General features: G+C 40.0%; 1 protein-coding gene across 3 annotated transcripts in view; it reads right to left on the bottom strand.

Annotated features, from left to right (window-relative positions):
• The window catches only part of UTRN (utrophin), a 379,666-nt gene that overhangs the window by 285,379 nt on the left and 79,587 nt on the right, over positions 1 to 14,700 (bottom strand). For all 3 annotated transcript variants that reach the window (XM_014950829.1, XM_014950828.1, XM_014950830.1), the window contains exons 5-12: positions 11,713 to 11,805; positions 10,697 to 10,869; positions 6,603 to 6,718; positions 5,367 to 5,530; positions 4,593 to 4,796; positions 3,278 to 3,459; positions 2,448 to 2,598; positions 860 to 979 (exon numbers count right to left, since the gene is read on the bottom strand). In XM_014950829.1, the coding sequence (XP_014806315.1) occupies positions 860 to 979; positions 2,448 to 2,598; positions 3,278 to 3,459; positions 4,593 to 4,796; positions 5,367 to 5,530; positions 6,603 to 6,718; positions 10,697 to 10,869; positions 11,713 to 11,805 (1,203 nt within the window). The remainder of the gene's footprint in view (positions 1 to 859; positions 980 to 2,447; positions 2,599 to 3,277; positions 3,460 to 4,592; positions 4,797 to 5,366; positions 5,531 to 6,602; positions 6,719 to 10,696; positions 10,870 to 11,712; positions 11,806 to 14,700) is intronic.

Here is a 14,700-nt window from a genome sequence, read left to right as displayed (position 1 = left end):
TAGTCTAACTTCTGACAAAAATGGGAAAATATTTCACATTATATTCTCTAGATAAATTCTGCTCATTCTTTAAATATTTTTCCCATCAGATTGTAACTTCCTAATGAAAATTCCTCACGTGAAATAAGAGTCATACTCTGCATCTTCCCACTTTAATGAAACTGCTGAAAGAATACACTACAAAAGTGCCTAAGTCACTGGGAATGCAAACAGCTTGACTCATCAGGAATTGAGCTTGAAAGTCAAAGCACTTTGGGCAGGTGCCAATTTTATCAATTGATTATTGGTCAGTGAGCAAATTTATTTGCTCATTGATTGTTGAAAAGTGAGCAAATTTATCAATTTTTACATTATTATTACTTCTCAAAAAAAAATTACTTTAAATTACTTTCTAGGATAAATAGTCTTTAAACACAAAAGTGTTGATTGACAATTACAAAGCTTTTAAGTGCCTGCTACTAAAGTAAAAAAAGAGGGCTCCTGCATTACAAGAGGTAATGGTTTTAAACTAAAAGAGGGTAGATTTAGACTAGATATAAGGAAGAAATGTTTTTTACAAAGAGTGTGGTGAAACACTGGAATGGGTTGCCCAGAGAGAGGGTAGATGCCCCCCCCCACTAAAAGAGGGTAGATTTAGACTAGATATAAGGAAGAAATGTTTTTTACAAAGAGTGTGGTGAAACACTGGAATGGGTTGCCCAGAGAGAGGGTAGATGCCCCCCCTGGAAACATTTAAGGTCAGGTTGGACAAGACTCTGAGCAACTGGATCTAGTTGAAGATGTCCCTGCTCCTTGTAGAGGGGTTGGACTAGATGACCTTTAAAGGTCCCTTCCCACCCAAACTGTTCTATGATTTTACCTGCAATTGTTCCTCCAGGATAGCTGTTGCACTTTCCCCACTGCTTTCATCAACAATGACGACCATGTGCGTTAGGGAGTTTACCTTCACCTGTTCTGCCTCTAGGTCACTCTGCAGGCTCTAGAACAACAAATATGAGGTTACCAACATCGAATACATTTGCTAATCTGCTATTTTGACCACAGCGACTAACACAACTCCTGTGGCAAAGTACTTCAGATTCAACAGTCAAGCACAGATTTCTACCTGTGAATCACTGTGCAGTATCAATAAATGTAAGCAAAAGACTGCTAGAAATAAACCCACAACCATTCTGTTAAAGTACTGGAAAGCATGATGGAATATTTTAAGCTGTATGCACCATACTTGACTAGGAGAATCAGGTGCCAATTGCATTGACTTCATATATGTCTACTGTTATAGGTAAGAGAGCTTATGTGTTTCTATGAAAAGCTATTACTGTTAATAAAGCAAGTACCATAGGGCATGCCAAACAGGTAAAAATCACCAAAAACATTTGTCTTTTAATAGTTGACAATATAACTCTCACAATTAGCAGAGCTATAATTGATCATGATGTTCAAAGACAATAGTCAAAAACTGCAGAAAGCATACAGTTCCACTTAATTTGAAATAATCTGTAGACTTAAATATTCATAGAACTGCTAAAAGAACAGATTCCATGGTTAAAGTCTACCTCTGAAGTATCTCTGCAAGATCAATATGCCTTTAGAATACTGTAAATATCACTTTTCATCCCAGAATATCTTAAACTACTCTGTGAACAACACACTTGAAACTACCCAGACTTTAAAGACAGAGGAAAGAATGCAAATGTGGGACAGGAAATTACACAGACTAAAAATACCTCACAGGGCAAGAACTGTGGAGTATGTCCCATGCTGGGGACAAAGTCAAACCTCAGAGCTGAGTACGAAAACAAAGGTGCAACCATGACAAATTATCAAAGGGCCATCTTTCTCCTTCAAAAAAAACACTGCAGGCTAGAAACGCTGGACTCCCACCCAGAAACTTAATTGAGAAACAAACCACTTCCAAAATGTTGTGCACGTCAGAGAGCAGTGTCTATGCACCGCCTTAGGATGTGATCCTCGCAATAGTAGGGACGAGAATCAGTGATTTGGGAGGCCATTCCTGATAGTTTTAGCTGCCACTTTATTTTAATCTGCGGGTCTCAAGCGTGCTTTAGCAATGCCTGCCAGTCATTAAAAGCAAGTTTGTCCACAGGTCATTTCATACTGTCCCTCACACCTACAATTTACCTGGAGAGACCCTCACTTCATGCAGAAAGTTTCCCTTACAGTTTTCGCTTCCTGCATGAACTGAAGACAACAGTTTCTCCTATAGTCATCAGTGCTCAAGTGTTCAGTTAAGAAAGTACCTCCAGAAACTGCCAGTTCCTTTCTACCCTGTCACCATCCTTTTCCAAGCATCAAATGCAGCCCTTCAGCATACAGCCATACATGACTTCTGACACAATCAAGTTTCTCAGTTAAGGAGCCCACCAACGCACACATCGTCCAAATACTTCACCCATACGTATCATATAACAGCCAAAAAATTTTACTTTATGTTCTTCCAGCTGTTTTTGAAGGGACTCCAAATCCTCCGCTAAGAGCTGAGATTCCATCTTCTGAATGCGTTCTTCTGTGACCGTCAGCCAGTCGGACAGCTGCTGCAGCTGCTGCTTCTGGAGCTCCATCAGCATGTCATGCAGGCTGCAGGGGGAAGCACACCAGAGCTACTTCAGAAACAGTTTTCTTGAGGAAAGAGACTAAGTTCTAATTCCAATAGGAAAGAAGCGAGGCCATTCATAAATCAGTTAGCTACTATCAAATAATATTTTCACCATTAACCTAAGGAACACAGTTAAGTATCCTTGTTTCTTTCTTGACAAAACAGTGAATTATGCACTTTGTATCAGGGATTGTTTCTTGCAACAGGGATCTGCCAAGAGCTGCAACAAAATGCAATTTCTCCCTTGATGTGCAGCTCTTAGCTTGATAACCCACAGGCAGGAAAAAAATCTTCTAATCGCAGTTTAGTTGTGTAAACACACATAACTATCCACATCTACTATGTGCTTTATTGAAGAACTTAAACTATGAAACAATATTGAAGCCACATTCATGTAACTACTGCATGTAGATACTCTATATTTAGTTTGGCATATTTACATAACAGTTGCAGAATACAGGAATAAAACAAAAACAGTTATATTTATTTTTTTTGTTTCACTTTGGAAAGTATGATGAAGGTGGATTTCAGGTCACAAACTGAAGAGTTATTTTGGGGGAGGGAGGAATCTTGCAAATAGATGCAGACCAACCCCTCCGAGATGCAGTAAGCACCAGAGGTGGGTCCTGCAGCTCTGAGAGAGGTTGAGGCATGACTTACCGGGACTGTCTGTCCATGCTCTCCACCCTGAGCTCCTCCCAGCGGGAGTTCAGCAGAAGCATTTGCTCCTGGATCTCAAACTCCTCTTCAGGCGACAGATTTCCCTGGGCCACCAGCTGGTTTCCAGCCTGCAGAACGCTGCCCACGCTGCTCTGGTGTGCAGTTAGTTCCATCATGAAAGCCTGAAAATGGTACAACAAGCCATGTCACCATGATCTGCGAGCTCCTACAGGAGTTTATGAAGTTGTAAATGTCTAAATAAATTGTCATGTTTGAAACACTGCTGCAGAATGAGCTGGCATCATCAATCACACAAGCATGGCAGACCTGTCCTCTCTAGAAGATTCTCCATGAGCTACAAAAATTCTGGAGCCAGTAAAACAGAGCTAATTGAGAAAAAAAGCTGACCAGCTGACCACCTCAGAGAAATAACTGTTTGTAAGGAGACAGTCTTAAAACAAATGTACCAAGAAAATAAAACAGAAACTTACCTGTGGTTAACAGGACTTAAAAGAAGATCTGAAGTGTACCATAGGAAAGCAAGTAGAACCCTATATATATATAAACCCCTATATATAAAAATTCACATATTCACTATAAATCCAGAACACCTCTTCCCCTTTGCTTTATAGCTTTAAAACTGTAGTACAAGGAAAAAAAATTCTTCATATTGTTCAGCGTTCAGATTTTAAATTCAATTGTACACAGTAAGCTGACACAGGAGAAAACTAAAACATTTAACATGACATTTGAAACTTTTAGCAACATTAGAACATTTGTTCACATTTGGAACAACACCAAACCAAAATAATTTGGAAGCAGCAACACATGTTTATGAAAAAATACCTATGCTAATCATGACAGGGAGACCACTGAATTAAATTGACATTATTATCTATTTCAGCATTGCCCTCATTTAACAGCAAGTGACATAAGGCTGACCAGGCTTTTTAGTAGTTGGCAGTAGAGAAGCACAAATCAGCCTGGATCAGACTGTTTTTGTATTATAGACAACATCGAGCAAGCCACCATTAACTGATTAAAAAAAATACATTAAAGTTTCAAAGCATGTTCCAGTGTAAGTTATCCCCAAAAAAATCTATTTCACCTTCAAGAACCTATTATTTGTCAAAAGAAAAACCCCACAAAAAAACCCAGCAAACCCATTACATTCATTTAGAAGTGCTTTTAATTTATCAAAAAACAAGACAAAAGAAACAATGACAGGTTTTGGATAAGGACTAGGAAATGAATGTCTGCAGCTCGCACACACACGCAAAAAAACCCAACAAATGTATTTTCAAGAGAAGCTTACTTCATGGGTGGAAAATTGCTCTTTGACTTCCTCAACATCACCAGATATTTCCTCCTGTTCCCGAAATGTATCCTCAGCTGACAGCAACCATGTAAGAACTTCTTCCAGAGCCACTTGGTAGCTATCCAAGTCCATATCCACCTCTGTCACCGTGCTGGGAGTCTCTGCTCTAGAACTGCTCTGCTCCTCTTCAAGCGCTACAGCCTAGGCAGCCAAGAGAAAAGCGATGTCTTTGAACTGCACAGAAGATGCCTTTCCAAATGATACTAAAACCAGAACAACTAAGATCCCTTTCAATCCTTCATAAAATTTTAAAAGTAATCATTGGGTACATTTTTAACAAGGGCCACAGTCACCACTAATAAGCTTTCATTTTAAAATAATGAACATGGGTAGAATGCTCATTTAACAGAGCAGTGGATCTCACACCCAAACAAAAACCCATCACTACCACCACAAGTTATGCAGCAAACTCAGTTAAAAACTTTGGGCCACGTCTCCAGCTTGCCAAGACAAATGAGAAAGAGAAACAGAAGAAAGAAGCATAACACAGATGGAAATTTACACCTCAACACACAGGATTTTGTAAGTGAATGAGAAAAGAAAAAAAAGAGGAAGATATAACCATGCAAGTCAATCAAATGAAGATGCTTCATATTTCCCAAATTGTGTTGCCCAAGACAGACGGCATGTTCCAGAGATAACTGACAAGACTGAAGATCAGCTAAAATTAAAACTCTTGAAAAGCCAGGTAGACTTTGATGACAAACACACCTGCTGCATATTGAACTCTCCATCCTCACATTCCTGCTTGTATCTCCTTGGAAGGGTTTCCACCTCCCGGATGTCTTCCATGGTGACTTGCTTAGGAAGGACCTCAAACAAAGAGGTTAAATACATAATAATAGACTTTTTGTCTGGAAGCTGTACAGCAACATCTGCATCAAAAAAATAAAATATGGGGAAAAATAAATTAAGAATCTACTTTTCTAAATCATTACTTAGAATACAGTTAAGACTTTACATGTAGTGTAAATCACAGGTTTTCCTGCTAAGTAGCCTTTAGTAAACTTTCAATTAAAAGGCCAGGTTTGAAATATGTTGAAAGCAGTGTGAAGGAAAAAAAAAAAATTAAAATAAATTTCCTACATTTGGAAGTGAACTCACATCACAAGGCATGATCTTTTTGAAGTAAGAGCCCAAACCTGAAGTTACTGAGGAAAAAAAACTCTTCAAGGAAAATTTATCTGGCGCATCTCCCAAGCATAAATGCAATTCAGGGCCAGTATTCCACAGCAACAAACACTTCCACTTCGGCTCTGTCTCCACTCCCAGCACTGGTCAGTTCATTTTCTTACTTTTGATATGGAAAAGAGTTTCACTGACTCAGGTTTACTATCTCTCAGTTTGAGTGCTACTCATTCAGTTAACACTTTTTTGGGGTTTTTTTTGAAAGAAAGTGGTGCTTGAATCTCGAGAGTTTGTCTTACAGAATGAATCTTTGGAGGCTCAATTCAAAGCAGAACAGCAGCTCTAGAGCTCTTAGAAAAGAGGCATAAAAGTTTCCTGGTAAGCATTCCTACACTGTAAGTACTCACAGCACTGGCAGCTAGTGCTACTCAATGTATATATAAAGAACAAAAAATCATGAGCGCTTAAGTTATCCCATTCTAAATAATGCTCTAACTTCATCTGAAAAGCACAGACCCTTGTGGTAAAACTCCTATCCAAAATAAAACAAACCCAGGGTACCAACTTCACTTTCTGTACACTGTCTTTGAATGCTAAGTCAATTTGAACCTTAACATTCAAGAAGTCGAAGCATACACACGTACAGACATAACCTTACCCTACAATTTACATTCTTTTAAACTCAAATTTAAGGACTTGAAACAAAACATCACTGCACAAAACTGCTAGAATTTGTATTCATAGTAAATTTCAATAGAAGAAATTTCTTTCAAGAGAGATCAAAAAAGCTTTTAGTCAATTAAAATAACTATATCCCACCTTCAGGATCCAACAGTTTCTCAATTCCCAAGTGATTCTTGGCTATGCTGAAAGCATGTTCCAGTCTCTCAACTGGGGACATTGTTATAACTTTATCCCAGCTGAAAAGCTCAGGTCTAATAGTGAAGACAAAACAGGAAAGAAAGTAGTAAATATTATCGGAAGGAAAAAATCCATACCATACAGAATATGAAGGTAGTATATATAATATAAACATAAAACACAAAATATAAACATAAGTGAGTATACACAAATGCATAAATACAAAAATGTGCTTTCTTATTATGGGTGAGAATCTGGCAATCACAAATCAATTGACTGCACGTCCACAGCAACATCCAGTTTCCATTCTATGTATTCTATACATATAATCATTGACTGCAACAGGAGACTAAACACTACTAACAAGAAAATAAATAAACTTTGTGTTTAAAATTTATTCCAGAAGCAGTTTTCTTCAACTATTTCTTTCACAGTGTTACTGTTACTACATTCTTCCAGCGTCAGGCTCTGCTGGGGAATCAAGAAATCACTCCAATCCTGAAGAGCCTCATTCCAAACTTGTGATGTGGCTCATTGACCACCCCAGACCATCACAGCCAGGAGCAGCAGTGGTCTCCACCCCTGCTTGCTCACCCTGCCCCACAGCCTTTTTCCTCCAACAAAAAATAAAGCCAGCTACAAAAAACCCATCCCATCCCAAGTGCTCGTGAGAGTCGTGGTGTGAATCAGACCAAGGACCTGATCGATTGACAGTGCCAGCAGCCTTCATCTCACATTAGTGTTAACCAAACCAAGTCTCCAGTTCAGCCACACACTCAAAACACACCAGCAGGTCTCAAGGGGAAAAAGTAGAGCACAGAGCAGGATGCAAGGTCAGCAAACAGGGCCCCCTTCTACTGGTACCTACCCTGACACAGCTGTAAGACCACAAAGGCATTAAAATACTTCCCATAACTCTGTAACGGTGGCTTCTTATTAAAACACTGCTATTGATTCTGTGCTTTATAGAACTTGGGGAGGAAGAGATGGGCTTGCCTTTAACTCTTTTAATACTTAGTGTTCAGTTGTAAATTGACCTGAGAGTATACTTTTAACAGTTGTCATGCATCACACTTTGGGAAACAGGAAGGCTGTAAGCCAGCAGGGTCTGAGGAGGAAAAAGCCAGAAGGAAGGTGGGGTGAGCAGGGAACAGAGAGACACAAAGATCCTGATAGAAGCTAGCAGAATACTGTACCTCCATGCAAGAAGCAACAAGGATAACCACAAACTCAACATAAAGCCTCAGCAGAGGCTCTTCCTTTGAAGAATGCATTGCAACAAGCATACTGTGCATGCACTACCTACCTGCTCACTGTGGTAACACAAATTTTAATAAAATGCAATCTAGGCATTTACCTATGAGCAAGAAAATTGTACCAAAGCGCAGAACTCAATTCAAAGAGGAACTAAGCTAATATTAGAAAATGAAAGAGACCAGCACAGCAAAATGTTAAATGTCCTATTACTTCATATAATTTTATTAAGTACTGCAAGTGTTGCAAAGCTGCTAGATATTATAGCCAAGAGGTAGCACTGCTAACAACTGTTGATAGATACATAAAGAGAAAAGCAAGCTACTAAACCTCTTAATGGGATCCACAAAAATTCTCCCATATGAGGTGTCATATTAAGCTAAATTAAAAAAGCAATACTGAAAATGCCCCTTAGGCAGGTGTCACGGTTTAAGCCCAGCCAGGAAGTGGGAACACACAGCCTCTCACTCCCCACTTCTTTCCCCCAAGAAAGGCAGGGAGAAGAGGGAGAAAAGGAGAGGAAGTGGGAAAAAAAAGTCTTCATGGGTTGAGACACAGACAGTTTAATAGAACAGTAACAGAGAAGGAAAATAACAATAACAATGGTAAAAGAATAGACAAGATCCAAGTCACTCCCACTGCCTGGTGAATTGGTTGCCAAGTCTGACCCAAGCAGAGATAGAAAATTACACACACACCCCCCACCCCCAGCCAACCCCCATTTATATACCAGCATGATGTCTATGGTGCCAAACATTCCATTGGGCATTCTACTATTCTGTCTAAGCTCCTTCTCAGCTTCCATGGGAAGCTGAACAAAGTCCTTGACTACTATAAACATCACTTAACAACAACTAAACCAATATGCATTACTGACATTCCTTTCATACCAAATCTGAAAACACAACAACCATTAGCAAGAAAATTAACTCTGTCTCAGCTGAAACCAGGACAGATGTGAAATGTTACTGCCCAGGTAGGCTACATAAGCTATGTTGTCCTACCACTTCTGCAACCTGCCCCAATCCCCTTGTTCCTTGCAAGTACCTTTTAAAGCTTCCTTTTCAAAGCCAATCTAAATTAAATGCAGCTCAAGATTTCACAGAAGTGTGGGGAAAATGGTGCTCTCCTGGCTAAGTGACTGGTGCCCAGGGACAGCAAAGCTGAATTCTTATGCTTTGGCAGCTGCCAGGCTTCCAGGAAGAGGGAATTAAAAGTCTCAGAGATCAGCAGAGTCAGGTAAGTGAGAAAGTTTAGGAAGCCAGAGGGAAGCGCTCAGTTAAAGATTTCAGCAGATGTTTTTGCTACTTCACAGCGCTCTGAAAAAGGCAGAGCTCACAGACTTCAGATCCCACAAAGCCCGAGCACATAGTCACAATGCATAAGGACAACAAACAGCCTGCAGCCAATTTCGCTCTCTCTCTCCTCCTCAGGTCACCTAGTACTCACTTGTGTCTAAAGCTGGCAGGCTCTCCATCACAAAGCTTCATATGCTCAGCAGTAGAACTACACCACTACAGGCAATTATGGTGGTAAGAAAACCACCAGTACAGCTCACACATCCACAGAAGGGACTTGGTAATATTTCTGATAAACTCCAGAGAGCCCTTTGCTAGTATTTCTCTGCCTTAGCAGAACAGTTCTCCCTAATTTTCAGGAGCCCTCAGTGTGATGCAGGCACTCCCCACGCATCCGTGCAGGCTGAACACAAGCCAGCTCTGGTCTACAAGGCACAGAAGTGTGTCAGGACAGACCCGTCCTGAAGTCAGCCAGCCTGTGACAGCACTGGTACTTCAGTCAGCACAGGCCAAGTGGGCACTCAAGAGCAGAGAACAGCAGGCTCAAAGTGAACATATGCTTTGTATCTGCTGGATTCTGGGTGTTTGCAAAGCATTTGCCATGACAGATACCTGGTAGCCAGGAGGTCTGGTGAAATTCTAGAGTTTATCATACCATTACCATGTTAAAATGGTTATTTATAGTTAAGAACAGTCAGCCCTTGCAAAGCAATGAACTGACTTCATTTAAAGTAAGTTGGATTATAATGGATTGCCCAGAAGCAGATCTCAAAGAAACTTTAAAAAAAAAAGAACATACTGGTAAGTTTCATAGGAGTCTATAATGATGATTTCTTTAGACTAGCAAATAGTTCTCCAATAATCAGAAAGAACACAAAAGATCTATGTAAAAAAGCTTTAAGAATATTCCTTATAAAGTATAATGAACAAACTAATGAATACGCTGCAGACACCTGAAGTATTCTATTACACTTGGATTCTTCTGCTCAGCAGTTCTTCTGAAAGAGCTGCATACATTGTCTTTCAAGCAACATACATTAAAAAACTAAGAAAAGCTACAGACTCTGTCTTTCTTATTCCTTTGTTTGAAAGCTTCTGTATCTTCCTACTAAAATGATACAGCAAACTGACTGAACAAATATTTCCCTTTGCACGGGAAGGTGGGCAGAAGGAAGGAAGAACGGGGGAAGGAGATGGTCAAACCCCACTGCAGAGACCCGTTCAGCATATTTGCTTTATGATGCCTACTAAGTGGGACATAAACCCACTTCAATTAGCAAGTGTGCATGCATGTGCAGGAGCTGAGAGAGTTACATTGCTGCCTTGGCTCCACCCTTTGCAAGGCTCTGGCCATATCCTGCCACTGTTATTGTTACCACAACAAAAACCAAACAATGAATCACAGAAACAGGCTAGATGCTGTCAAATGCTCAAGCATGAAGACACAGGGGAAAAAAGTGCTTACCTCACTAAGTCTAAGATAAGCTGTTTGCCACTTACTTGTGTCTGTGGATGACAGCATTAAAGGCGAGTCCATCTGCCCAGCTTGTGGTGAAGTTCAGAACGTTGACCTGACTGTAAGGTCTTGTGGACTGACGAACCCAGCTCAGCAGGATCTTCTCACTGTTAGTCTGCTGCAAATCTGACATGATGTTCTTCATGACATCCTTCACCTGCAAGACAGCAGCAACTACACCCTACAGACATGTTCTCTACTTTCCTTGCTTACAAATCCTTTGAAGCAAGCTACATCACAAATTGTGAAAGGGTCTTTCCCATGAAAAACCATGAATCAAACTAACTCCTCACATGAAATTTGGCAATAGGAGTCTTCAGGCCATCTTTGTACTCTACTGATTACAAGAACCAGTAATGCTTCAGGTAATAATGACATATTATTCTCACATTACGATCCTCCCCCTGCTCCTCAGTGCTGCCTATGCTATTTCCCACTGCCTTGTGCCGAGGTTCCACCAGTAAGCAAACCCCCAAAATACAGCTTGCACGGGTTTTCTGCAAGGAAAGGATATCTGCTCAGCCAACATAAGTAGTTTGCTCTTTGGGTACTATGCATAATCATCCGCCAAATTCCCTCCAAGTGAATTCAATGATCCTCCCGGGTACCCTGGATAAACCAGGAGCAATTCAATCTATGAGACTGAGAAACAAACCTACAGAGCACCATAAAAGTTGCAAGCCCAACACTGCTACCTAGTTAGTAAAAACACACCTGCTAACACCTTGAGGAAGGAATATACAGTGCTTCAAGCCTGAAAAGCCTCTCTGCAATTAACACCAGCAGAGACTGAGTATGACTGAGCACATACGAGAATACGTGTCGCAGGAGGCAGCCAATAGACAGAGATCAGAAACCAAACACTGGCCTGCCTTTATTTACCAGCCCAAAATAGAAGCAGTATTTTCCGCCACCAAAACCCCAGGAAGGTTTGTGAGAATCCCAGCAGATCAAGGCACACAATTCCTGGAAAGGAAGAGCTCTCGCAGCAGCCTCTCACCTGCCAGTGCAAGATAATGCTCCACAGCAGCCCCAACGTCAGCTTGTGATTTCCATCAACGATGTCAGTTCCTCCAATATTCACCAACTCCACCTGGAGAGGTCGGAAATACTGTTATCACAGTTTCAAGTTGCAACCCCACCCCATATTCCTGGCTGTCCAGCCATGTATTATCTGGTGCTCTGAAATAAAAAGTAGTTAGGAAGACAGAACCAGAGATGACGGAGCACTGACTATCTGAATTTGTCATAACAACTGCTTAAACATGACAAAAGATGGCACCAAAGAGGATACTCTATTGGAAGATTGTTATCCTCCCTTCTAATATACAAGTGCATACCAACAGTCAAAACTGACCAAAAGAAATGAAAATGAAGGATCTGATATTTTAAAACAAAAGCAGTTAGGCAGTCGTGCTCCTAGATACACTCAGAGATATCACAGAACCATGAAAACTCTGTAATTAAAACCAGGTTTGTTCTTTGCATGAACCAACATTCAAATGGGACAAGTTTATACAAGGAGACCAAAAGCTCAAAGGAAAAATAAAATTTTCAAGTTTCCTATATGCATAGGACTCCATATAGACTCGGTGATGGCATAATCAAGAGCATTAAAAAGATAAAAAATATGAGAAGTGAGGCAAAGACATTACTTTAGTAAGTGAGAGGGCAGGAGAGGCTACCCACTCCTGTATCAAGTATTCTGTCCTCAGATGAAGCAAAGTATAACAGATATTCACTCAGTGCTACTTTAGAGTCTGAACTGAAATGGGGCATCAGGTCATCATTCAGTCAATGCAAAGAAAGTGGCACTAACTCTGAACCACCTTTTGGAGGGAACAGCAGCACCCTGCAGTAGTCACCACCATGCTATGGAAATTGGGCTAGGAACAGCTGCCTATGGCAGAGAGGACAAATCCCTCCCTGGGTTATGGACACGTGTAGCAGATGCCCTCCCACATGGGACAGGTGGTGGGGCCTCATTCTTGTAAAAAACCTGAGCCAGGAGCATCCTCCAGCCCAGGGGCAAGCAGCACAGTGAGTTTCACCTCCATAGGGAAGCTTTTTTTCTGCCTTTCTCACCCCTGCTCCAAAACAGTGTCATCCACAGCACCTTCCAGAAACACCTCCCAGATTATACCAAGTACTGTATCTGGGAATTGTTTGGGATCAGAACTGGTCATAAAGAAAAAAAAACCTGCACCAAGGAGCTAGTTAGCAATTAAACAACATGAACAATCACAGGACAGTAACAGAACCCACACTTTGGCTCTCAGTGGATGTAGCCTACAATGACAGAATAGACAAGAACAAAGTTTCATTTTGTTTTAGACAATATTGCTGACGTGTAAGAATATAATGGTATTCCATGAATATTTTTCCTCTTATCACACAATCACAAGTGGCTTCAATTCTGCTTTCAGATATCATCTTGACAACTTTCAGTTCCCCATAGGTCTCTTGGATAGAAGAATCAAATTAAAAATGTGTTGCAAGATTAACATGGAACCACAAATCACACTTCAAAGTACTAAGGAAACCTGTGGATTTGTGAATTGTCCTCTCCTAATTTTTACAGCAGCTGAAACAAAATCATACAGTAATACTCTTTGGAAATACCAGGCATGTACTTTAAGACAACTGTAAATCAAAAAGGCAAAAACAGGCCAAAGGAAACACCAGTGTGGATCATTTAGCAATGCAATGGAAAGCACTCTAGAACACAAGGAGCAGACAGTAAGACTAAAGGTCGAGGGCTCAAAAATAAAAGAATTGGCACTGCAAGAGCTTTTTTCACCTATAATAGAAGACAAACACTCCTGAGAATGGGTAACAAAAACATTTGACATTTTTTAATCTCAGGTTAATAGTAATAGTAATAATAATGCACTCCTCTTGCTGGCCACATCATACATAAAATACCCAACATGTCCATTTTTGCATTTTAAGGATTCTGAACTAAACCAACATTTTTTGCAGGATGCAGCCAGCAACCCACTAGGATGGCGAATGGACTACTGAGACTTAAGCAACAATAATCAATAAAAGAGAGCTGACAGTAGACAGTCAGTACTACCGACAGCAGACAGATGGTGGCTACATGGAATGACTCGCAGTGGATTCATATTATTATTTCAAAAAACTTGGTCCCCAAATCAAAAAAGTTGAAAGTTGTACTTAGAAGCATTCTGCTCATCAGATGGTTGAGGTTCACAGGATCACTTGAACATCTACACCCTAGGCTTATCTGATCCTTGCAATATATATTTAAACACTTTTATAAATTATTTCACAAGTTATGAATATTCTATAGCCCACAAACTCTCAGGCAACAAATAGCAACTGCTTCTTAGTGGATGCCTTTTCCCTTCATCTTAACAACCACACACACTTTCTAATGAGGTTAACCAGTAGGTATAAATCACATATGTGACCTTAATGACCTTCAGCTAATGCCATGTGTTTACTTCTAGAAATTCAGATCCTGCCAGCCTAAGGAAGAACTAATTAATTATTGTAACTCAATATTATTTTATTTATTGTCTTCATAAAATAAATCAATTTCAAGCTGGAAAGAGTCATTACTTATCCTTAGAAAAAAGTTAATCAATATTTACAGTACCTCAAAGGAAAAAAAAAACAAAACAACCAACCAACCCACACTAACTTTGGCTGCTTCTTAGAAATATGACACTAGTCCACCAACACAGAGAGGAAATTGCAGTATTATACAGCATGTTCGTATCACTCTTCAATCAGCAGTTTACACAAATATGTCAGTGCCTTTTTGTATTAGATGTATTTTATTGCCAGAATGTTCTTATTAAGTTATTTTAGTGCCCTGACATTCACAAATAGAAATTCTAACCATAGAGAGAATACTTATCAGGAATTGTTCTTCGGGGGAAAAATAAAATCACTTTACTACAGCACTACTGGCTTCCAGGCAATAAAAACATAAAACCAAAATAAAGCAAATAACTAT

This window comes from Calidris pugnax, unplaced genomic scaffold (assembly GCF_001431845.1).
Source record: "Calidris pugnax isolate Ruff unplaced genomic scaffold, ASM143184v1 scaffold24, whole genome shotgun sequence".
In the NCBI taxonomy this organism is placed as follows: Eukaryota; Metazoa; Chordata; class Aves; order Charadriiformes; family Scolopacidae; genus Calidris; species Calidris pugnax.
This window is presented reverse-complemented; position numbering and strand designations above follow the sequence as displayed.